Source organism: Hippichthys cyanospilos, chromosome 1, assembly GCF_059441005.1.
Source record: "Hippichthys cyanospilos isolate Australia breed blue-spotted pipefish chromosome 1, RoL_Hcya_1.0, whole genome shotgun sequence".
Lineage (NCBI taxonomy): Eukaryota > Metazoa > Chordata > Actinopteri > Syngnathiformes > Syngnathidae > Hippichthys > Hippichthys cyanospilos.
In genome coordinates, this window is record NC_142369.1 from 35180085 (window position 1) to 35204669 (window position 24585).

General features: G+C 40.5%; 2 protein-coding genes across 3 annotated transcripts; one reads left to right on the top strand and one right to left on the bottom strand.

Moving 5' to 3' along the window:
* Positions 1 to 8097: 8097 nt before the first annotated feature.
* Positions 8098 to 9182, bottom strand: LOC148430217 (perforin-1-like). The gene is made up of 2 exons (XM_088423179.1): positions 9055 to 9182; positions 8098 to 8667 (listed from the first exon to the last, which is right to left on the bottom strand). Exon 2 carries the CDS (start codon positions 8663 to 8665, stop codon positions 8267 to 8269), a length of 399 nt encoding a protein of 132 aa, XP_088279305.1. The 5' UTR covers positions 8666 to 8667; positions 9055 to 9182; the 3' UTR covers positions 8098 to 8266.
* A 5162-nt stretch (positions 9183 to 14344) lies between these two features.
* Positions 14345 to 22669, top strand: gcnt4a (glucosaminyl (N-acetyl) transferase 4a). 2 transcript variants are annotated; one of them, XM_088423747.1, is made up of 2 exons: positions 14345 to 14441; positions 20300 to 22669. In XM_088423747.1, exons 1-2 carry the CDS (start codon positions 14381 to 14383, stop codon positions 21523 to 21525), a joined length of 1287 nt encoding a protein of 428 aa, XP_088279873.1. In that variant the 5' UTR covers positions 14345 to 14380; the 3' UTR covers positions 21526 to 22669. The 2 variants fall into 2 exon arrangements, with proteins under 2 accessions (XP_088279873.1, XP_088279866.1); XM_088423740.1 differs by having other exon boundaries at positions 14382 to 14441; positions 20238 to 22669.
* Positions 22670 to 24585: the final 1916 nt, after the last annotated feature.

Consider the following 24585-nt stretch of genomic DNA (forward strand, 5'->3'; position numbering starts at 1 on the left):
TTAACACGGCCCCACCCTTCCCGCCCTCCACGGCCCGTCATGACAAAAAATAAAACTGGTTACTGAAGCATTCTAGAGTGCAATAACAGACACACTCAGTTGGGTAGTACCCCTAAGTCTGTAAAATAAGAAATGAAGGGTTGCCATTTGGGAAAAAAAACTTGTCCGTACATCCACTCAATGTATACTTAATTTTCTCTAGTTTTAAGAAAAACATGGTGTCCCTAAGCCACTGGGAAATGGAAGGATATTTAGCAGATTTCCAATGCAACAATAAGGACCGTCTTGCTATAAGGATGTATATGCAATAATATCTTTTTGTATGGAACTTAGTGCAAGTGACGCTTCAGGAATCCCAAAAATGGCAATCAGCGGGCAAGCCTGCAGATTTACTCCAAGAACAGTCGACATAATGGAAAAATCGCCATTTCAAAAGCCCTTCAGCTCAGGGCAAAGAAAAAACATATGGCTAAGGTGACAGGGAGAGCCATGGCACTTATCACATGTGTCTTCCACCTCTGAATATATTTCAGAGAGTCTTGCCTTGGAAAAATGGACCCTGTGTAGAAATTGAATGAGTCCAAGACGAGCACACGAAGTGTTAGACTTTATCCTACCTACAGAACCTTCCCAGGCCTCTTCAGTTAATTGAATTCCCAATTCCCTTTCCCATGTATCCTTAAGTTTGTCATTTGACTGACTGTTTAACACCAAAATGGAGTCATATATATTTGAAATCATCCCTCTCTGATGAGGAGAACGTGAAAGCAAACATTCCCAGGGTTGCTCTGGGGGTACAGAGGGAAAATTAGGAAAACACTTAGAAACAAAATTACGAATTTGAAAATAGCGAAACATATGAGAAACAAGGAGTCTATACCTGGATGACAAATTGGCAAAACTATCAAAGACACCATCTACAAATAAGTTGTCACGAATAACGCGGATCCCAAATGGGAATGGACCCCAACCAGGCACGAGAGGTGGTGATACAGAGTTTATTAACAAAAAGAGCGCACAAGGCGTGAGAAAAACACAAGAACTGTCCGAAGGCAAAGTAGCAAATCAAAGTCACAAAGTACCAACACAAAGCGAGACGAGAACGTCTGGATCAAAAGTCCACGGGAACAAAGGGCAGCACGGAGGGCGTGAGTTCACGGGAAACGGCTGCAAACAAAGTAGCAACAGAAATGGTTCACAAACTGAAAAACATAACACACACAAAGTACAAACCAAAAGGACTCGGGAAGGGAGGACGTGAGGACAAGAGCGCTGGGAATCACGGAACAGCAAGCAAGCTTGGCGAAGGAATAACCCGGCAAAGGCTTGTGATTGCCAGCCAGCTTATAAAGCCCTCTGACGAGATGCACAACAGGTGTGAGTGTCCGATGGCCCCGCCCAATGCGGGGGAAGGAGAGAGTCTGCAAATCAACACAAACTAAAAAAGGCAAAAGACGTGACAGTACCCCCCCCTCAATGGACGCCCCCTGGCGGACCCCCAGGCTTACCCGGGTGAATCCGGTGGAATTCGGTAATGAGATTAGGGTCAACCACCCACGAGCGCGGGACCCAGGAACGTTCCTCCGGCCCGTACCCCTCCCAATCGATAAGGTATTGAACGCCCCGGCCCCTACGCCGAGAGTCCAAGACGGACCTTACTGAGTAAACGGGACCCCCGTCGACCAAGCGAGGAGGAGGAGGAGGCACTGCAGGAGGACACAGGGAGCTGTTGACGGTCGGCTTGAGCTGGGAAACGTGGAAAACAGGGTGTACTTTCATAGAGGGTGGTAAGGAGAGCCTGACAGCGACGGGGTTGACGACGGCCTCTATCTTGAACGGGCCCACATATCTCGGATTCAGCTTCTTCGCGGACCCGGCGAGGCGCAGATCCCTGGTGGACAACCATACCTCCTGCCCAGGTTGGTACTGAGGAGCCCCGCTCCTCCGCCTGTTGGCCAGTTGGCAGTTTTCCATTCATCACCCTCCCGAATGCGGATGAGGTGGTACGCACTTCGAAGGTCTAGTTTAGAGAAGACATTAGCCCGATGCAATGCCGAAAACGCATCATCGAGTAACGGAAGAGGGTATTTATTTTTTATAGTGATCTCATTGAGCCCGCGATAATCGACGCAGGGTCGGAGGGTTTTGTCCTTCTTGCCCGTGAAGAAGAACCCAGCCCCAAAGGGAGAGGTTGATGGACGGATGTGCCCAGCAGTTAGAGAGGAGGAAATGTACTCGCGAAGCGACTCCTGTTCAGGGGGAGAAATTTTGTATAGTTTTGCCACTGGGTACGCGGATCCCGGAACGATATCAATCGCGCAGTCATAGGGCCGGTGAGGCGGCAATGCTTGCGTTTGGTCTTTGCTAAATACTTCCTGCAAGTCATGATAGATTTTAGGCACGTTTTCCAAATTGATTTCTTCCCTTATGGGAGGCGGACGCGGAACTCCAGTGTATTCCGCTGCTCTCAAACAATGTGCATGGCAAAATGGACTCCAACCCGTAAGAAGCGTTTTTGTCCAATTAATGTTTGGATTGTGAAGCTTAAGCCACGGCATACCGAGAACGATGGGCGCATGACGAGTCGGCACGACCAATAGCCTGATTTTCTCGCGGTGGTTGCCCGATACTAGAAGCGATACCGACTCGGTTTGGTGGGTCACAACTGCCAAGGGGCGCCCATCTAAATCATTAAGTTGTTTGGGTTCGTCTAGCGGGACCAACAGGCATCCCAGTCTTTTAACTACCGCAACGTCAATGAAATTATCGTCCGCGCCCGAGTCGATCAGTGCAGTGACTGCTTGTCGGTTGTCTGCGTGGATGACCTCTCCTGCAAGCTGCAGCCGCTTACGCGTTGGTTGCTCCACCACGGCAACCATTGCTCCGACGTGTCGGTACTCACAGTTCTCGGAGAACCCTTCCCGCAGAGGGGATTGCCGGGTGGAGCGGCGATCCGGTCTCTCCGTGCAGGCTGCGATCACGTGACCTGGTTGTCCGCAGTAGAGGCATAGACGAAAACGCATGCGGCGCTCCCTTTCGCGGGGGGTGAGGCGTCCCCCGCCGAGTTGCATTGGTTCGCCGTCGGCCGCGGAACAGGCGGGCAGCGGTGTGGGAGTGGTGGAGTCCCTCTCGCGGGCAACGGTGCTTCCTCGAAGAAGCGCGCAGGCTGACCCTCGCTCCACGTCTCTCTCCCGCCCTCGTTCCCGCAGACGGTTGTCGAGACGAATGGCCAGACCGATGAGCTCCTCGAGCGTGGCGGTCTCGTCGCGGGCCGCGAGCTCGTCCTTAAGTTTGGGGTTTAAGCCCCTCCGAAAAATACCCCGAAGAGAGGGTTCACCAAACCCGCTCTCCGCGGCCAGGATGCGAAATCTCACGGAGTAGTCGGCCACGCTGTGACCGCCCTGCTTGATGTCCAGAAGTTGATCTCCTGCCTCTCGCCCCCGGACTGGGTGGTCAAAAACATTCTTGAACTCCTGTGTAAATTCGGCAAGGGAGTCTCGGAGAGCAGGGTTAGCATTACTAGCCGCCATTGCCCAGGCGGCCGCTTTATCGGTCAACAGACTCATGATGAATGCTACCCGTGATCGTTCATACCGGTAAGTCAACGGCTGCTGATCGAACACCAGGGAGCACTGATGTAAGAATTGTCCGCAGGTGCCCTGCTCCCCGGCGTAGCGGGAGGGGTGGGGGATGGAGGGCTCTCGGCTCAAGTGCGGAGACCCGCTACCCTGGTCCGAGGAAGCATCTCCCGGACTGGATGAGGGGAGGCGAGATGCCAGGCCTTGCACGTTGGACATCAAGGCGGCCATGGCGTCTTGGAGTTCCTTCAGCACTTGTTGGTGGTGACCGACCAACTGCCCCTGGCTCGCGAGAGCCTTGCGCAACCGCTCGCCGTCGTTGGGGTCCATTGAGTGGCCGGGTTATTCTGTCACGAATAACGCGGATCCCAAATGGGAATGGACCCCAACCAGGCACGAGAGGTGGTGATACAGAGTTTATTAACAAAAAGAGCGCACAAGGCGTGAGAAAAACACAAGAACTGTCCGAAGGCAAAGTAGCAAATCAAAGTCACAAAGTACCAACACAAAGCGAGACGAGAACGTCTGGATCAAAAGTCCACGGGAACAAAGGGCAGCACGGAGGGCGTGAGTTCACGGGAAACGGCTGCAAACAAAGTAGCAACAGAAATGGTTCACAAACTGAAAAACATAACACACACAAAGTACAAACCAAAAGGACTCGGGAAGGGAGGACGTGAGGACAAGAGCGCTGGGAATCGCGGAACAGCAAGCAAGCTTGGCGAAGGAATAACCCGGCAAAGGCTTGTGATTGCCAGCCAGCTTATAAAGCCCTCTGACGAGATGCACAACAGGTGTGAGTGTCCGATGGCCCCGCCCAATGCGGGGGAAGGAGAGAGTCTGCAAATCAACACAAACTAAAAAAGGCAAAAGACGTGACATAAGTGTTTGAATTGTTTGATACCCTTGTCATACCACCCTGAGAATGTCGAGTCCAAAAGTGATGAAGGAAATAGGTGATTGTTGTTTAAAAGACCCAAAGAGGATATAGCTACGAATTTCAAGTGTCGTCTAAATTGATACCAGACCTTTAGTGTATTAAGAACCACTTGGTTATCAGTGTATAGTGAGAGTTTTGTAGGCAAAGAAGAATAAACTAAGGAAGCTATAGAGGTTCCCCTACAAGACGATAACTCTAATTTACACCTGGAGGTTCCAGGAAATTGTAACCAGAAGCAAAGTTTATGAATGTGAGCAGCCCAATAGTTAGATTGAAAACTGGTTAATGCGAGTCCACCACTAAGTCTACATCTTTGTAATAAAGATTTACGAACCCTAGGTGGGCTCCCAGCCCAAATAAAAGAATAAATTATCCTATCCAGAGAATCAAAAAAGTGTTTTGATAGAAAAAGAGGAATTGACTGAAACAAAAAAAGAAATTTTGGTAAAATATTCATTTTGACCACATTGATCCTGCCAATTAATGAAAGGGGGAGGTTACCCCACCTTTGAATATCCAACGTAATCTTTGAGATAAGAGGAGTGAAGTTAGCCGACACAAGGTTAGATATCGAACGTGTAACGTTTATACCTAGGTACTTAAACCCCGACAAACTGAAATGAAAAAGTAAGTCACTCTGGTGTAGGCTACATGCTGCACTGTTAACGGGAAAACATTCACTTTTCTCCAAATTCAATCTGTAACCTGAAAACGAACTGAAGTTCTCCTGAATACTTAAAACGGCAGGAATATAAATTGCAGGATCAGTTACATACAGTGACAAATCATCAGCATATAACGTTAATTTGTATTCCGTCCCATTTCGGAAGATTCCTCTAAATAAAGGGGATGACCTTAATGTAATAGATAAAGACTCAATGGCGACGGCAAAGAGTAAAGGTGACAAAGGACAGCTTTGGCGACATCCGCGACCCAGGGCAAAATAATCAGAATAAGTATCATTAGTGTGGACACTAGCTTTAGGGGATGCATAAAGAAGACGAATCCAAAAAATACATTTATCACCGAAACCAAATGTCTTCAAAACTGCAAAGAGGTACTCCCACTCCACCCTCTCAAAGGCTTTTTCAACATCTAATGAAATTACAATCTCAGGAAGTTCAGCTGAATACTTGGGAGTATATTATATTAAAAAGTGTAAGGGGAATTAAAAAACAGTTGGCGTTCCCTTAAAAAAACATTTTGCTCTTCAGATATAATAGAAGGAAGCACGTTCTCCAACCGAGATGCGATTACTTTAGCCAACACCTTCACATCAGCATTAAGCAGAGATAATGGTCTGTAAGACCCACAGCAGGTCGGATCTTTATCCTTTTTAACAAGGAGAGCTATAGTGGCTTGTGTCAGAGTTGGTGGTAAACAACCACGTTCCAAAGATTCGTTGAAAACGAATAAGAGTAGTGGTGCCAGTTTTTCAACAAATGTTTTAAAAAATTCAATTGGGAACCCGTCAGGGCCAGGGGCTTTGTGAGATTGCATAGCTTTAATTGAATTGTATACTTCCTCAATAGATAGAGGGGAGTCCAAATGTTTTGTCCAAATGTATTGATTTGTACATTCTGTTCCTAATATGATTTGAAAGCAGCATTAATTTCCAGAGTATCTGTAGTAATTGTACCATTAGTATTTCCAATACTTGGTATCAAACGGGAAGGGCCCGTCGCCGAAGTTGATGTGCCAGTAATCGACCGGCCTTGTCACCATGCTCATAATACGAGCCGCAACTATGTAATAACAAGCGCTCTGCCTCTTTAGTTGACATGAGATCAAATTCTGCCTGTAGATCTAAACGCTGTTTAAGCAGTTCTGGAGAAGGATTCAGTGCGCATCTTTGATCAAAGTCACCAATCGCAGATGTAAGTACTTTAAGCCTACCACTAAGTCTTTTTTTTAGAAAAAGCAGAATAAGAAATAATCTGCCCTCTAATATAAGATTTAAATGTCTCCCATAACAACGAGCATGAAGTGGAGTCATTCCGATTGAAAGAAAGGAACTCATCGATAGAATTAGAAATGAAGTCACAAAATTCCTTATCCGACAAAAGAAGAGAGTCAAATTTCCAAAGTGGTGGGCTACGATTGTAAGTGGACAAATGAATATCTAATAACAAAGGTGCATGGTCAGATAATACGATGCCTAAATAGTCCGAGGAAACTACACATGAATTAAGAGCGCTGTCTATAAAAAAAATAATCAATCCTTGAATAATATTGATGCACCTGTGAAAAAAAAGAGAATTTTTTGATGGAAAGGTTACGGGATCTCCATGGGTCAACAAGACCATTCTTTCTCATGAAATCAGAGAATGTTTTAGACATAGCTGATTGATTAAGATTACGGGGATTAGACCCATCCATCTTTGGGTCAAACACGCAATTTAATTCCCCACCAAAAATCGACAAGCGAGTATTTAAGAAGGGGAGTTTGCGCAATAATCTGTTAGCGAATTCGACATCGTCAAAGTTTGGTGCATACACATTTACCAACAAAACCTTCTTTTGCATCACGGTTCCAGCAACTATAAGGTAACAGCCATTCTTATCAGCAACAACTTTAGTGGATGTAAACTGCACATTTTTGCTAAATAAGATGGCGACTCCTCTTGCTTTTGAGTTAAAGTTTGAGTGAAAGACCTGACTCACCCAAGGGCACTGTAGTCGATGGTGATCCTTAACCCGAAGGTGGGTTTCCTGTAAAAATACTATATCAGCATTCAAGCGTTTCAAGTGTGTAAGAACCTTAGATCTCTTAAATGGATTACCCATGCCTCTGATATTCCAGGTGATAAATCTGAGAGGTGTGCCTGACCCAGCAATGCTGGGGCCCATATTGCTGTTAACCATTTAAATACAAAAAGTAACAAAAATAAAGATAGCCATAACAAACCGTGGTGGGACACCCTCCCCCAAACACATTCCAAACACACATACACCCAAAATCCCCATATAACCCCAAAACAAAGGAGACAGCAGTGTACCCCAAAGTGACCAAAAGTTGTCCACAATAAAGTGAAAACGACTCGAAGAGGAAACCAAACAATCAGAAGCACGAGAAAAAAACTAAAAGAAAGAAGAAGAAAAATTAGGGGAAAAAAAAACCCCTACCAATTTAGAATCAGATTTAACAGTATGCGCAAAATGGCAATTACAATGTGCGTATTCAAAACACAAACAATAACAGGACTTGTCTGATAGAGGATATTCCACCAAAATAAGAATAATAAACATCCTATCAAGTTTCCATCAGGGTCAGACAGAAGAAATACAGGTAGTATGGCAGCAAAGAGGAAAAAAAAAAAAAAAATATATATATATATATATATATATATATATATATATATATATATATATATACAGTATGTCAAATTGTATTCCTTTCATTACTTGGTTTTTGTGTGTGAAAGAAGTTTTTTAAAACTAGACTTCATCTGGATATAGATAATGCATTAGTCATTCATAAGTCATTTTTGCAGCCCTGCTTAAGTGGCTATAATTTTATGAACACGGCGAGCAGCATGATGGAGCTTTATATCTATATCACAACCACAGAAAAGTGTGTTGTTTGTTGAAACAGACTTTATTTCCTCATGACATTGAAAACAGCAATGCAGCCAATATTAAGGTGTACTTGTTGGCAAACTAGGATGTGTGAATGATGAGAGTTGAGCATTCGTAGATATGCATATCTTCTTCAACAGCTCCTACTACCATCAATTGGATTAAATTCTTATTGATTGTTTTGGTTGAGATTGTATACATAATGGAGTGTGCCACCTTTCTTCAGGAAGCAGTCATGTTGATGGGTTCCAGGTTTGATCTGTCTCTGGCACACTCCCAGCTGGTCATCAAATATCAAATCACTGTCATAAACCTCAAGCCTTAGTACATCACGCTCTTGGGCCTTGAAATGGGAAAACTCTTCCCCCCACCAAGGGTTAATAGTGTTCTTACGGACTGATGTTGTTCCCAGAGTGGCAGAGCCGCAAAAAACCTTGACGTAACCATCTGTGGTCCCCAAAATATCAGAGGGCAGACCGCTGGCACGAAGGTTATACACCTTGAGCTGGGCCTGAGCCATAGACAGAGCACATAGCATCAGGAGAAGGAGAGACAGACTTGAGGCCATAGCTGCAAATGGGGGGTAGAGGATGACATCATACTTTTTAGAGTTATCATTTTATTGTCAGGTGCAAAAAGCATGAGACTTGTTTTCCGCAAGACAAACATTTTACATGTCATTCTGCCATCTGTCTCATACAACTGAGAATTGAACTGCTTGAACTTCAAGTATTCAGCAGCAAATAAAATTAGACAAATAACATCTTTCAAATCATCCTGATGTTTAGAATTCCCGGAGGATTCATTGTAATCATGATTTTGATGTAGAACGTAGCTTTCCACAGTTATAAAAATGTATTATCCTGATTATTTAAAAATGAATTGTTACCTTTAATTAAAGTAGTACATAATTCTATAGTCCTAAAAGCAGAGACAAAGCACATGCCATAATCTTACCTGTGATTCTTGGTGTCTTGTTTCTCACCTCCGTCAAATTGTCGAAGTTTTTAAATGCCAGCAAAGCTCATATCAGTTTGATAACACTGTTCCAAAACACCCACAAAGCACAACCTGCTCCATTCTCAGCATTTCGCAACACACTGTGTTGGTGGGATGGATATAGCTTGTCACAGCTGGAGCACGAACTGGAACTTTGTACAGTATTTTATATATGTATGTGTGTGTGTGTGTGTGTGTGTATTACATACATACATATATATATATATATATATATATATATATATATATATATATATATATATATATATATATATATATATATATATATATATATATATATATATATATATATATATATATATATATATACACACACACACACACACACATTGGAAGGCAAGCCTTTGGGGTCCTTCCGCGTGTTTGTCCAATTCCAGGTTCGGTCAATGACTGGATTCTGATAAACGCTTCGAAGTTTTAATATATATATATATATATATATATATATATATATATATATATATATATATATATATATATATATATATATATATATATATATATATATATATATATATATATATATATATCGCATGGCGCATGGGGTCATTACTTTTATGCATTATAAAAGTAATGTATTTACTGTAATGCGTTACATTTTTGTGTAACACTGTAGTGTAATATATTACACATAAAATAAAATAGTAACATTTTACTTGGTACAAATAAGAGTAAAGCAATGCATTACAATGCATTTTTAAACTGAAAGTGGAGGGTTTTTTTTTCCAAAATTTGCCAAAAACACCACAACAGCAGACCACAGGTAGAATATGGACTATACGTACAAGATGGACATATGCCCATTACTTTCAGTTCATCAGAGATAAAGACAAGAATAATAGAATAGTTTGGCGCACTTTGGGCGCGACACCTAAAGAGCTGTCCACTTTGCCAAACAGAAGCAGTAATTTCACCAACCATTTACAGTGGTGCCATAGTAACAGGAAGTTAGCAAAAAGAAAACATGCAGAAGATTGAGAGTGGGGATAAAACAAAGCAGGCTAAATGATAATTCTCTTGCACAGGGATGGCACTTACACCTCATGAGGTTAGGAGACTCGTGGCAGATTATGTCGTAAGTAGAAGACATGCTGTTGCTTTCCACAGTGGACTCACTAGTATTTTGAAACCTTGTCAGCGATATCTCTGTCATAACTAGCAATAATGACAAGGTAAGCTAACACCAATTTTCACAATACAATTGCTATTGATAATAGTCTATTCTAAATAGTTCTGGTCAATGTGTAGCTTCTACCATTTGAGGCAGCTGGCCAAAATTAAGCCAATTCGTTCAAGGCAGCAGTTCGTGGTAGTTATCCACGCCTTCATAACTACTGGATGGCTGGACTACTGTGATGCCCTTTATGTGGGGATCAGTGCCTCGGCCAACTACTGGCTGCAGCACGTTTTTTAACAGGCACATGCAAGCATGAGCACATTTCCCCCATTTTAGCTTCACTCCACTGGTTGCCTGTGCATTTTAGGATTCATTTTTAAATCCTTTTATTTGCTTTTAAATCCCTAAACCACAGGTGTCAAACTCAAGGCCCGGGGGCCAGATCCGGCCCGCCGCATCGTTTCACGCGGCCCGCGAAACGCCCGTTCCAATTCAAGTTTCCAGTCGAAATATCACATTTGTAAGTCAATTTGAAATTGTTTTTTTGGGGGGGGGGCAAGCGCTTTTTGCCCTCACCCTCTCTCTGATTTCAAAACTAGTTGGAAGTGTGACAAATACACCCAAAATGTATTTTATCACAGTCATGCCGGCCCTCTGACAGAAACCGTATCGGCATAATGGCCCTCGATAAGAATGAGTTTGACACCCCTGCCCTAAACGGTCTTGCCCCTCCATACCTCTCTGAGCTTCTGCACCCCTACACACCTGCTCGCTATCTCATGTTACCTGATCAGCTGCTCACGAGAGAGCCGCAAACTAAGCAGAAGCTCTGAGGGGACCGTGCCTTTGCTGTTGCAGTCCCAAAACTTTGGAACAACCTGCCTCAGCACATTAGAGAGGCCTCCTCCCTGCCCGTTTTTAAATCCCTTGTTAAAACCCACCTCTTCGCCTTGGCGTTTAATAGTTAGTAAGACAGTGGATTTTTACTTTTATTTTATTCCTTTATTCTTTTATCCCTATCATTTTTATTCGCTATTTTATTCTTTTTATCCTTCGTTTCATTTTGTTTTTGACCCTTACTCATTTGTTTTATCAGATTTAGCTTTTATGTCTTTAAGCAGTTGTGTCTGTTTTTACAATGTTTTTTATTTTTTCTGTACAGCACTTTGGTCAGCTGTGGTTGTTTTAAAATGCTAACAAATAAAGGGATTGGATTGGATTGGAATGGATTAGATTAAAATGAAGCATACAAGAACTCAGTAAATTAAAAACAATAACTATGGTGTAGGCTTGTTGCTAATGTTAACCCAACTGGAAAAAATATATTATTGAAACGTTTGTCCCTAACCCAATAGACTGAACTTAAATTTAAATACTAATATTTAAATTGTGGGATGCTCTAACTGTTTCTGCCTAAGCATAAACAATGCATCACTATGCTGTGGAGCTAAGTAATCAAGGGATCAAAACACAAAAAAAAGACTCTGTTTCTTGTCATGTCGTTAAAGGTTTACAATACAAATCAAATAATTTGTACGGTTTTTAAGCTTAAGCCAACCTTTCACTGGATGTGTAAAGAGCGTAATGAGCCACATTTCTAATGGAAAATCCATATTTCCAGTTATGTTGGTGAAAGTCATTTAAAAGTATTGCAATAGTAGTGTAATGCATTACATTTCATATTCAGTAATATTGTAATGAAACTTGCGTAATTATGTTGAAATGACAGTAATAAGTAATAAATAATGCATCACAGTTTTGAAGTAACTTAGAACCACAGACACAGTGTTAACTTCAAGTGAAAGTACTAAAACAGAAAAAATAACTAGTATAGGTGCAGACAGAGTTAGACCAGCACCTGATGAATGACAGACAAGAAAAAAAAAAGTCAAATGTTGCCCTATAGTGGTGGCGGAATGTTGGGCAAAAATACACTAATGGAATGATGGATTGACGATTATAGTATTCCTGGCTTGAAAAAATGACGGACTGACGATGACAGAAAGCGAGCGGGGTTCCACTTGCAAAATTGATGGTTGTTAAAAACATCCAACTTTGATTTACACACATCTACTAAGAATATTGAATGTGGAATTTCTATCATATACAGTGTGCGCAATGCTCAGAGGGCACAAAAGGGGTGGAGCAAAGTAGCGATTACTTTGCTCCACCCCTTTTGTGCCGTCTGTGCATCGCAGATTTTTTTTCTCATTAGAAAAAAAAAAAAAAGCTATACTGTACTGCGGAGAGACACGCTGTGAAGGTTCCCTGCATGCCAGACAGAAGATTTAACTATAAAAGCACTTGCCACGGGCACCCCTTGACGTCAAACTACTGCAGTGCACATATTTATTTAAATCTTAAACTTATTAAACCTTATTCAGTACAGTTACTGTGCTGTTGTCCCTTCCCGCTCCCATCCCTTTGACGAGAGCCCCCTAATCAGAGTGAAGCCTGTACCTGACCCAACATGATAACAATCAGAGTTTACAATGCTCCACTGCAATGCTGCTCTTTCCTAGTCTCCCTTCACTTCTGCCTAACAAGCGTGTGTAAGTTTCATGAAGGATACGGGCACTCCTCTCTTGGTCTCCCTTCAGGTCTACCTACCAGTGTGTGTATGTTTCATGAAGGAGAAGTACTGTTCTCACCTGACGGGCCAAGCGATCTGTGATTAAGCTCAAGGGGAACTCCTTTGCTGAAATCGACCAATGAGGGCAGGAGTTGTAACCCACTCCCAAAAGTTAAAATCGAGGATGGTTCCCGTCCCAGTTAACTGAGAAAAACAAGGGATCAACGTATTTGACAAATTTGCTAAGTACTGTATCTTTAACTCTCACATGCAATACTTACACGTTCACTATAAGAGAGAAAAGAACTAGACAAAATGCAGGCACACCCGTGCACATACACACAAGTGCATAGACACATTTACATATTTTTAAAGGTGTCCTGGTTCTATATCTTCTTAAACATCATTAGATCAGCCTTGGGTTTCTGCGTGTCCTGATTACAGGTCTTTTATCAATAGATTGGTTTTCTTGTCGTTGTTCTTGTTGTTTTTATAACTTACGGTAGTTGTGTATAACAAAGTTTGTTCATTTTACCCTCATTTGCCAGGTGATGTCAGAAAAAAAATAATCTCTTACCCTCTCAATAAGAGAGCTGAATAAAGTTGTTCTCAAGTGGACTGTCCAACATTTTAGAAGGAGTTGTACTCCGGAAACATTGACCGCAGTCTGTTGTCACTATCTGCTGACATGTTTCTTTCTGACTGCTCCACTCACTTCCTGTCTTTGACACTTCCACATGAGCAACTTGAAATAATTAGTGTTGCAAAATATTAATAATTTCAGTGTTATCATTTTTTATTCACATTCCAGACTGGGAGTCCTATTGCATATCTCCAATGATGGCATTGAATTTGTCTCATTTTTTGTAACTAGTGTTTTGGGCCTTGCAATCATTGCTTTAGTTTTGATTGTTGACGTTTGGTTTATTAAATGTTTCCTGGTTTCTGTCATCAGTTCTCTGAGGTAATCCAAAACGTGTCATCTTTCTCTCATGTTGCGAAATAAAATGTCAAAATGATTAGAAACTCCCTATCTATCTATCTATCTATCTATCTATCTATCTATCTATCTATCTATCTATCTATCTATCTATCTATCTATCTATCTATCTATCTATCTATCTATCTATCTATCTATCTATCTATCTATCTATCTATCTATCTATCTATCTATATACACATATGTATACAAAATAGATGTGTGCAGTTGAAGAAAAGGAGGATTTAGCTTGGATTAATCCGCCAAATCTTTTAAAAATTATGGGAGCACAAGGGCCAAAGAGCGATGCTAGTTTTTGTGTGGTTAGAGGCATGTGTTTTGCATGGTGCTCACTGGCTTCAAAAGAACATGGCGTATGTGTATTAATACTTGTGATGTTGAACACACTACTGTGGTTGTGAGGGCCAGTGGGCGGACTGTTCCAGGGACGACTAGCTCACCTACACCCACTCCTTTCTCCTCCCCTCTTCTCCCCCATTCACTCTGCCCTAAAAAGCCTCCAGTCAACGATGGAGTTGCAGACATAGCAGACAGGACACACACTTCCCCTGTTCTGTCTAAACTTTTTTCACACATGGGGACTTCCTGCTGGCTGGCCTCCCAATGTGCTGTCTCACCAACAGACATCGCTCAAGGTAACAGTGCAAAACTAGCTTTAGTTGTTCAGTAGTTTACAAATGTGTTGGTATGGCAGTGATGTGCATTGTGACACACACATACAATACATTCGACACAATATATGAAGTTAAGTCGCAACCTGGAAATCCCATACATATTTTAGATTTCTTGTTTGTAATTCCCTTCCATAATTGTGATATGTCTTTTAAAGTTATAGAGAAAGTTTGGATCATTTTCTTCACAAAGCAAGGTTAGTGTTTACTGTTTTATTTGTAGTGTTTGTTAAAACTACGTGGACTGTATCCTACACCTACAAACACACACACACAAACTTACGTATGTATGTACATGTATATGTATTTGGGGGCCTTTCAATGACGGGCTATGTGAGCCATTAGGTCAATGTGACGTGGTGAAAGGAGAAGCTACGCTTCTCCCTGGACGTGAGTGTAGCTAGCTTGGTTAATGGCAAAATTCTGAGTTGTGCAAACTCCAAGCAAAGGAGGGCTCCTGATGAAGCTACTTCTCATCTGGAACTAAAATATAAATGTTTCCAGTGACCCCTCAAAGCGGAGTCAGGGCTAGACGGTGGCCAGGAGTGGTGGCAAAGACCACCAATTGTCTATCTTCAATGGCCACCTCACAGTTGGGCGAACAATCTAGTTCTCATCTACCTGATCATTACCTCACAGCTTTTTTTTTCCTCCAGATCAAAACAAATATGGTGGACAAAGTACCGGTAATCAAGTTTTGCTGGATAAAAGAGTAGATGGATGATAAATAATATTTTGATGTAAAAAAAAAAAAAAAACGATGCTAACGCAGGTAGATTTGAAAGTATGTGTCCCATTAAATTTTATGCGTCTAGGACGCAGGGATGCAGACAAATGCAGCCATGGCCAACCTTATCTAAGGTATTGTGAAATCCTGGCCACACCATGAAAAAGGATCTGGCCATGTAATGTCCATGCCCTTCTAATGGCTATGTACTCCTGAGATGGGAAGGAATGCAATACATAGTATCTTTATTATTTTTATTGATTTACCAATTTAATTTTGCTCGTAGAGAGGAAAACACAGTTTGCTATACACAAGGTGAATTAAAAACTGAGAGTATGAAGATAATTGCTCATAAAACCATATTATTACTATTTGTTTACAAATTCCTGTTTCAGTTCACAGCGCCTGTAAAAGCAAAAAACAAAATTAGAATGTTTTTCCTTGTATTAATTCGATTTGCAAAGCTGCGCAACATTTTCTTAACCTTGATATACAGTGATCCCCCCTACTTCGCGGTTAATGGGGGCTGTCAACCCCCCGCGAAGTCTGAAACCCGCGAAGTAGGGTTTCAGTTCCTAGATTTGTATGTATGCCCCAATATAGCCGCAGTAACCATAAACAATCCTTTTTTTTTTTGTATTTTTTGCCTATTTTATTTCCTTTCTCCTATTATTAAACATTACCCTTATCCTCACATTTATTTTGGCTCATGTATGGTGTATCCTGTAGTATCTGTTGAATAGTAAATCAACAACAATCTTAAAGTCAGTAAACTAACATGTAAACACTTAATCTATGAATTTACTGTATTTTTAGCCGACAATAGCGGGTTAGCAACAACTAACAACTACTAACTACAAAGTGCAACCTCTACACAATTGAACACATAAACAGAATAAACACTCATCGCTTACTAAACATAGGCAGTAGCGTGTGTTATCAACATAAATGATAATAAACTAGAAATATGAGCATACGTTGTCATTCATTACGTCACCTTAACGAGCCAAATGACGCACAGAGAACGTAAATCAGGAAACGGAAATGCACCGCGCCCTGACAAATTAAAAGCATGCATTTCAAAATAAGATTAAACGTCACGAACTCTAACGCTTGAGAATTTTTAACATAGTTATTAACTAATAATGCTTCGTTATTTGATTAATACAGTACTGTATAATGTACTTTTTTGCATTTTTCAATTTTTGTACGCTTTTGCACATTTTTTTAATTATTTTTTTTATTTTGAAATATTTTTTATTTTTCCTAGAAAAAACCCGCGAAGTACTGAGACCGCGAAGTAGGAGGGATCACTGTATATATATATATATATATATATATATATATATATATATATATATATATATATATATATATATATATATATATATATATATATATATATATATATATGTACACGCACGCAATGTCGAGACAGAAACACAACACAATGGACCAGATGTTCACCAGACCATTGCAAATCTCTGACAGAGATTTCTTTGAAAATAAATGTTTTTTCAAGTGTAAACTCCATTGTTAACATGTTTGATCATGTACAGATTTGACTTTAATTCAACGTCTGTTGGAGCTACGCGAGACAAAGGAAAGGGGTTAGCCTACTACTCACTTACTGTGCAGTGTATATGGTTTAATCATTTAAGATTTAAGTAAATATGTGTACTGCAGTAATATTTGTCTTAAATAATATGTACAGCATGAAGATTTTTTCACATTAAAAAAAAAAAAAAAAAATATATATATATATATATATATATATATATATATATATATATATATATATATATATATATATACACACACGTGGACAAAATTGTTGGTACCCCTCAGTTAAAGAAGAAAAACCCACAATTCTCACTGAAATCACTTGAAACTTACAAAAGTAACAATAAATAAAAAAATATTGAAAATTAAATAATCAAAATCAGCCATCACTTTTGAATTGCTGATTAACATAATTATTTAAAAAAACAAACTCTAATGAAACAGGCCTGAACAAAAATGATGGTACCTCTATAAAAGATTGAAAACAATTTGACCAGACTGACATGATTAACTCATGTGTGTCCTTTAATTGACATCACAGGTGTCAGTCAGTCATAATCAGTCAGTCTGCCTATTTAAAGGGAGACAAGTAGTCACTCTGCTGTTTGGTGAAAAGGTGTGTACCACACTGAACATATATATATATATATATATATATATATATATATATATATATATATATATATATATATATACATGACAACAGAAAGCGAAGGAGAGAATTGTCCCAGGACATCCGAAAAAAAAATTATAGACAAACATCTTAAAGGTAAAGGCTATGAGACCATCTCTAAACAGCTTGAAGTTCCTGTGACAACAGTGGCTCATATTATTCAGAAGTTCAAGACCCACGGGACAGTAGCCAACCACTCTGGACGTGGCCGCAAGAGGAAAGTTGATGACAAATTGAAGAGACGGATCGTTCGAATTGTATCCAAAGAGCCCAGAACAACCTCCAAAGAAATTAAAGGTGAACTCCAAGGCCAAGGTACATCAGTGTCAGATCGCACCATTCGTCGTTGTTTGAGCCAAAGTGGACTTCATGGGAGACGACCACTGCTGCCCCAAAGAAGCCCCAAAACATTACTGAGCCTCCTCCATGTTTCACCGTAGGGACAGTGTTCTTTTCTTCGGGGAGACGACCAAGGAGGACACCACTGCTGAAAAAAAAAATCATAAAAACGCGAGACTGGAATTTGCAAAAATGCATGTTGACAAGCCACAAAGCTTCTAGGAGAATGTCCTTTGGACAGATGAGACCAAACTGGAGCTTTTTAGTAAGGCACATCAACTCTATGTTCATAAACTCAAAAACCAAGCATACGAAGAAAAGAACACTGTCCCTACGGTGAAACATGGAGGAGGCTCAGTAATGTTTTGGGGCTGCTTTGCTGCATCTGGCACAGGGTGTCTTGAATGTGTGCAAGGTAAAATGAAATCTGTAGACTATCAAGGCATTCTGGAGAGCATTCTTCTTCCTGAACCCGCACATTATTATGAGTAATGTTTGAGCTCTTTCTTTTTCTAAACAAGAAGATTTTTATAAACGGATATGCCCGGACATCGAATTAAAGTGAAACCTTTTATATCATAACAATACACTTGAAGGTTCAATTTATTCCAAAAGAAATCTAGGAAAAAGTCAGATTTCCAAAGCTGTGCATTTCTCCGTTGCTCTCTATATGTAGACACGCAAACTGGGTGTGTGCGTTTGCTCTCGGCACGCCTACGAGTCACATGATCGGCTCCCGGGAGACCAAGCTGTCATTCAATGTGCTTACGAGCCGGTTTGCTATGGCGTTATATTTGTGCCACAATTACACACGCGCGGAAAAAAAAATGTGAGCGTTGAAAATAAAACTGAGCGAGCGAAAACAGATTTTGAGCGCGGAAAAAAAGTTTTGAAAAGAAGTTTCTCGCTCAAAATTCCTTTTTGCTCGCTCGTAATAGCATTCTCGCGCTCAACATCTCGCTCTCGTTCGCGATACTCCTCCCTCCCTCGCTCAACATCACGTTTGCTCAACATCGAGCTCTCGCTCACTCGAGTCGTCCTCTGCGCTCGCTCAGTTCTGCTAATGCGTAACGTTTGTGCCACAAAACCAGCCAATCAGAGCTTGTAAAAGCACATTGATTGACAGCTTGGTATCCAATGAGATTGCTTGTTGTGTTCACCCGGAACGAGCAAACGAGAGTGCGTCACATCGACGTGGGCTGGATGGGTGGGCTTATATTATTAATGTACAAAAACTAACAAGGTATTTCTGTCAAATGATACAATACAGTAATAATAATAATATTAAAAGTAATTCTCCAGCCCAAGTCCGTGTTGACGCACTCTCCTTTGCCCTTTTCGGGTTAACACAGGGCAAACGAGAGTGCGTCAACGGATAGCGTACAAGCAATCTCATTGGATACTGAGCTGTGTCAATCAAAGTGCTTTTACAAGCTCTAATTGGCTGGTTTTGTGGCACAAACGTAACGCGTGAGCAGAACTGAGCGAGCGCAGAGGACGACTCGAGCGAGCGAGAGCTCAATGTTGAGCAAACGCGATGTTGAGCTAGGGAGGGAGGAGTATCGCGAGCGAGAGCGAGATGTTGAGCGAGAGAGGGCTATCCCGACCGAGCAAAAAGGAATTTTGAGCAATTTCTTTTTCTGTGTTCAAACTCCATCGGCGCGCGCTGACACTCTTATCATTACGCGCTCTTTTTTTTCTTGCTCTCAAAATCTGTTTTGCTCGCTCAGTTTGATTTTCTCCGCTCAATTTTTTTTTCGCGCGCTCATAATTTGTGGCACAAATATAACGCCATAGTTTGCAACCTGTGTGCTGAGCTGAGCGCACTCGGACACAGGAGAGAGACACAGAGATACAGGAGAGACACACAGAGACACAGGAGAGACGAAAGCAAGCTTTTGGATCCTCTTGCCTTTTGTAATAAATTGACAAGTGAAAAACCAATACAGTACAGCGTCAATATTTTATTTCGAGACAACAGTAAATTCCCTGAGACAATCAGGATTCAGAGCACAATGCGCTGTTAAAAATATTTCCACACTGTAAAAAAACCCGTGAAGCAGTGACCCCGACCCCGTGAAGGATGAACCGCACACACACACACACTCACACACACACACACACACACACACACACGCACACACACACACACACACATATATATATATATATATATATATATATATATATATATATATATATATATATATATATATATATATATATATATATATATATATATTAATAAGAGCCACTTTCAACATTTTAGACTTTAACCACACAAGTCAAAATATATCTATATATACGCACAAACAAATATATATATATATATATATATATATATATATATATATATATATATATATATATATATATATATATATATATATATATATATATAGTTTTAGGCATATTGTGTGTCTCTGAATGACATTTTGTGTTTCCTAACCTTTTCTAGAATGAAAATACGATGTGGCTGCTACATACATCGATTGAGACACAGATGTTTCCTGTTTCTAGCTTCTCTGGTGGCAGCGTGCTTGCTAAAGCTGGTGTACTTCAAAGTGACACTGTGGGACAGTATCTACATTGACCCCCATGAAATCACTGGCAGGCCATCTGAAATTCTCAGCCACAAATATGATGTCAACTGCACCGCTATCTATGAGCTTGACCCAGTGGAAATCGGCAAAGCTCTCGAGATTAAACAAAAGGCTCTTGTTGCAGAGGATGGAGAAAGAACAGTGAGTCTGGCCTCAGACTGTCTAACTTTTATGAAAACAAGACATTATGATGGTGTTCATATATCAGAGGTGGAACGCAACTTTCCTCTGGCTTACTCCCTTGTGGTGCATAAAAATGCACCCTTGGTGGAACGTGTTCTTCATGCCATCTATGCCCCTCAAAACATCTACTGCATTCACTATGACCAAAAGTCTTCTGCAGAATTTATTAAGGCCATGGAGAATATTGCCCGTTGTGTGCCTGGTGTTTTCATTGCCTCAAAACTGGAGTCTGTTAAATATGCTCATATCAGCAGGCTTCATGCCGATCTCAACTGCCTCTTTGACCTATTGAAGTCAGAGGTCAAGTGGAAATATGTGATCAATCTCTGCGGCCAAGACTTTCCTCTCAAGCCCAACTATGTACTTGTGAGGGAGCTGAGGAAGTTAAATGGCAGTAATATGCTGGAGTCTAGTCGCCCTAGCGAACTCAAGAAACAACGCTTTAGCTTTCATCATGAGTTAAAAAATGTGCCGCATGAGTACCACAGTATTCCCATCAAAACTGCTCTAGCCAAAGATGTCCCTCCGCATGGAATCACGGTGTTCATTGGGAGCGCATATTTTGTTCTGTCGTGGGAGTTTGTCAATTACATCAGCAACAACAATGTGGTGAAGGACTTTCTGGCATGGTCCGCAGACACTTACTCACCGGATGAACATTTCTGGGCCACCCTTGTCAGGCTGCCAGGAGTACCAGGACACATTTCTAGGTCAGAACCAGACATTACGGACCTAAAGAGTAAGACACGACTTGTTAAATGGAGCTATTTAGAAGGGCGTTTATATCCACCCTGCACAGGTACGCACATGAGAAGTGTGTGCATCTATGGAGCTGCAGAACTACGTTGGCTCCTCAATGATGGTCACTGGTTTGCTAACAAATTTGACCCTAAAGTTGACCCAGTCTTGATCACTTGTTTGGAGGAGAAGCTAATGGAACTACAGCGCTACTACACATAAAAAGTATCCTAAACTTTAGAGCTTGATGGAAATATCCCTTGAGATTTTTAAACATAACTGTCATTGTAATAGCTTGTCAACATTTAACACAAATAGGCAAATTTCTAATGCAACTTTCTGAACGGAGTTCTGCACCCATTTCAGCAATAAAATCACGCTCTAACTCAAATTGAAATTATAATAATGCAACTTTATTGTCTGGAAGAGAAGAAAAAATTACAGTCTTTCTCCGAGTGAGTTTTTTTCCCCTCATTTTCAACCTCAATATTAGGGGGGTCGACATATAACTTCATGATTCCAAACCAGACCAATTTTCTCCACGTCTGTGTTTGATAAACATTAATTAGAATGCGAAATAAGTAACGTCATGTCATTTACAAGACTTAAGATGATATATATGTCTCATTCAACATAGTATGCATCCGTTTTAAAGTGTTAGTACAGAACATCTCAAAAATGCACTTTTGTTAAGCGCCGCCTAATTGCCCCTTTGTCAACAACGAGGCTGCGTCAGTTATTTTTTTCGGCGGATTTTAACTCATTATGAAAAGGAAAAGACGGCTTGACTTGTCCGTTCAAGAGAAAAATGCGAGAGCACTGATTCACTGGATGTCAGCAGGTGGGGGAGGGGTGTTCCCAACAGTGAAGGGCAACCATCTACGCACTAATCACGCTGCAGTCATCACTTCGGTAAAGAAAGTGTCAGCATAGCATTTCTGGAGACCACCATTTCAAGCAAATTCGACCGGTCCGAAGATGACTCTCCATGGAAGAGTAATGGCGATGTTTGAACAATTGACGAGGAGGAAGAACAGCATGTCCAGGAGTTATATCTATACATTGAAATGGGAGGAGCTATTTGGCATGTCAGATAGTGATGATGACTTTTGTAATTGATATTCAACTGTGTCAGAAAATAAAACTTTGAAACTGCAAATCGTTTTATTGCTGTGATATATACAGTGGTACCTCAGTACTCGACCGCCTCTATACTCGACCAAATCGGTGCTCGACCAAAAAATTCAAGTAGAAAATGCATCGGACCTCGAACAGATTTTCGGTTCTCGACTAGCCGAGCCGACCCGAACGCGCTCCTCGGCCCTTCTCGGCCAGCGGCTAAGCGCCAGTTCAATTCAGACCGCCAGCGGAGTAAGACGTACGCAGTTTGTTCGAGTATTTCTTCCCGGATTTAAATTTTTTTGTGTTGCTGTAGCCCTTAATAATGGCTCCAAAGAAAGACAGTGATAAGGTGAAGGCAAAGAGCAAAACAGAGAGGACCACTATTGAATTGAAGAAGGAAATTATAGCAAAATATGAAAGTGGTGTACGAGTGTCCAACCTCGCGTCGCAGTTACCTAGCGTAAACATGGAAGGGGATTCCCCTTCCAAGGAGTAACTCCCCCTCCCGATCTCTCCACATCTATTCCTTTATGCCATCAACCACTCTCCAAAACGTAAGTAAATTATACAAAATGGTTTATAATGCTTTATTTATCTTTATCATGTACTGCTTGTGCACATTTACTTGTGCACACATACTTTCCATTATTTCTTAAGGGAAAATTCGGTGTTCGAACAAATCGGTGCTCGACCACCACCTCAGAACGGATTATGGTCGATTACCGAGGTACCACTGTATATATATATATATATATATATATATATATATATATATATATATATATATATATATATATATATATATATATATATATATATATATATATATATATATATATATATATATCATGTATATATATATCATATATATATATATATATATATATATATATATATTTATATATATATATATATATATATATATATATATATATATATATAAATATATATATATATATATATATATATATATATATATATATATATATATATATAAATATATATATATATATATATATATATATATATATACAGTGATATATATATATATATATATATATATATATATATATATATATATATATATATATATATATATATATATATATATATATATATATATATATATATATATATATATACAGTGGGCCCCCGTGTTACGAACTTAATCCGTTCAGCGGCTACGCTCGTAATTCGAATTGCTCGTATGACGGGCAATCCCAACTGATGTTAATTAGTGAATGCTTGCAACGCGTGCAAAAACCTTAGGTAAAAACATCACGACTTTATATACATATTAAAAATTAAAAACATAATCTACTGTACAGTTAAATAACATATACAAAGGAAAAATGACATTTTCCTTTGGGGCGACGTGACTTGAGCTGGGTGGAGGCGGAGGGGAGCAGAGATGAACCGCAGAATTTATCCATTTATTTTCTTAAACGAGAACATATCACCCGCGATTTCCTTCTCTTTAATCCATAATAGAAGAAGCCTCTCCATTTTGTTGTCGACCGAGGTCCGTCCCCTCGCAAGGAAAGTCTTGCCCTTAGAACAGGGGTGTCCAAAGTCGGTCCTCGAGGGCCGCTGTCCTGATGTTTTCCAGGTTTCCTTTCCTGACACACCTGACCCAAATGATCAGGTTCGTTATCAGGTTTCTTCTGAGCTTGCTGATGAGCTGATCATTAAAATCAGGTGTGTCAGGAAAGGAAACCTGGAAAACATGTAGGACAGCGGCCCTCGAGGACCGACTTTGGACACCCCTGCCTTAGAAGATTGCCGAGCGGTTACAGCCATACTCACTAGCAAGGTTAACTATGCGTGCGCCTTCTTCGTATTTTTTTTATTATCTCCTGGTTTGTTTCTATTCTCATCATCCTCTTACTTCTTCCTTTACCGCCACTAGCAATTTTAGAAGCTATGTCTAACAGATAAAGTTTGCAAAGTCTTCACAACACAACACACAGGCGTTCGGCCAATAGCATATCGGCATTTCTGTGATTGATTTTAATTATCACATACACACACATTACTTATATTCATTGATTAGTACCAAAAACAGATACCACACATCCCTGAAAGTTTTTCTCAACTATGTGCAAGAGATTTATTTAAAAAGCAAATTAACACAAAACTCTATTAATACGTAATTTAGAT

Excerpts from the sequence above, each read along its gene's own strand:
- LOC148430217 (XM_088423179.1), bottom strand. The coding sequence starts at position 8,665 with ATGGCCTCAAGTCTGTCTCTCCTTCTCCTGATGCTATGTGCTCTGTCT.
- gcnt4a (XM_088423740.1), top strand. The coding sequence starts at position 14,410 with ATGTGCTGTCTCACCAACAGACATCGCTCAAG. Across the intron at positions 14,442-20,237 it reads ACCAACAGACATCGCTCAAG|AATGAAAATACGATGTGGCT; the intron begins GTAACAGTGCAA and ends AACCTTTTCTAG.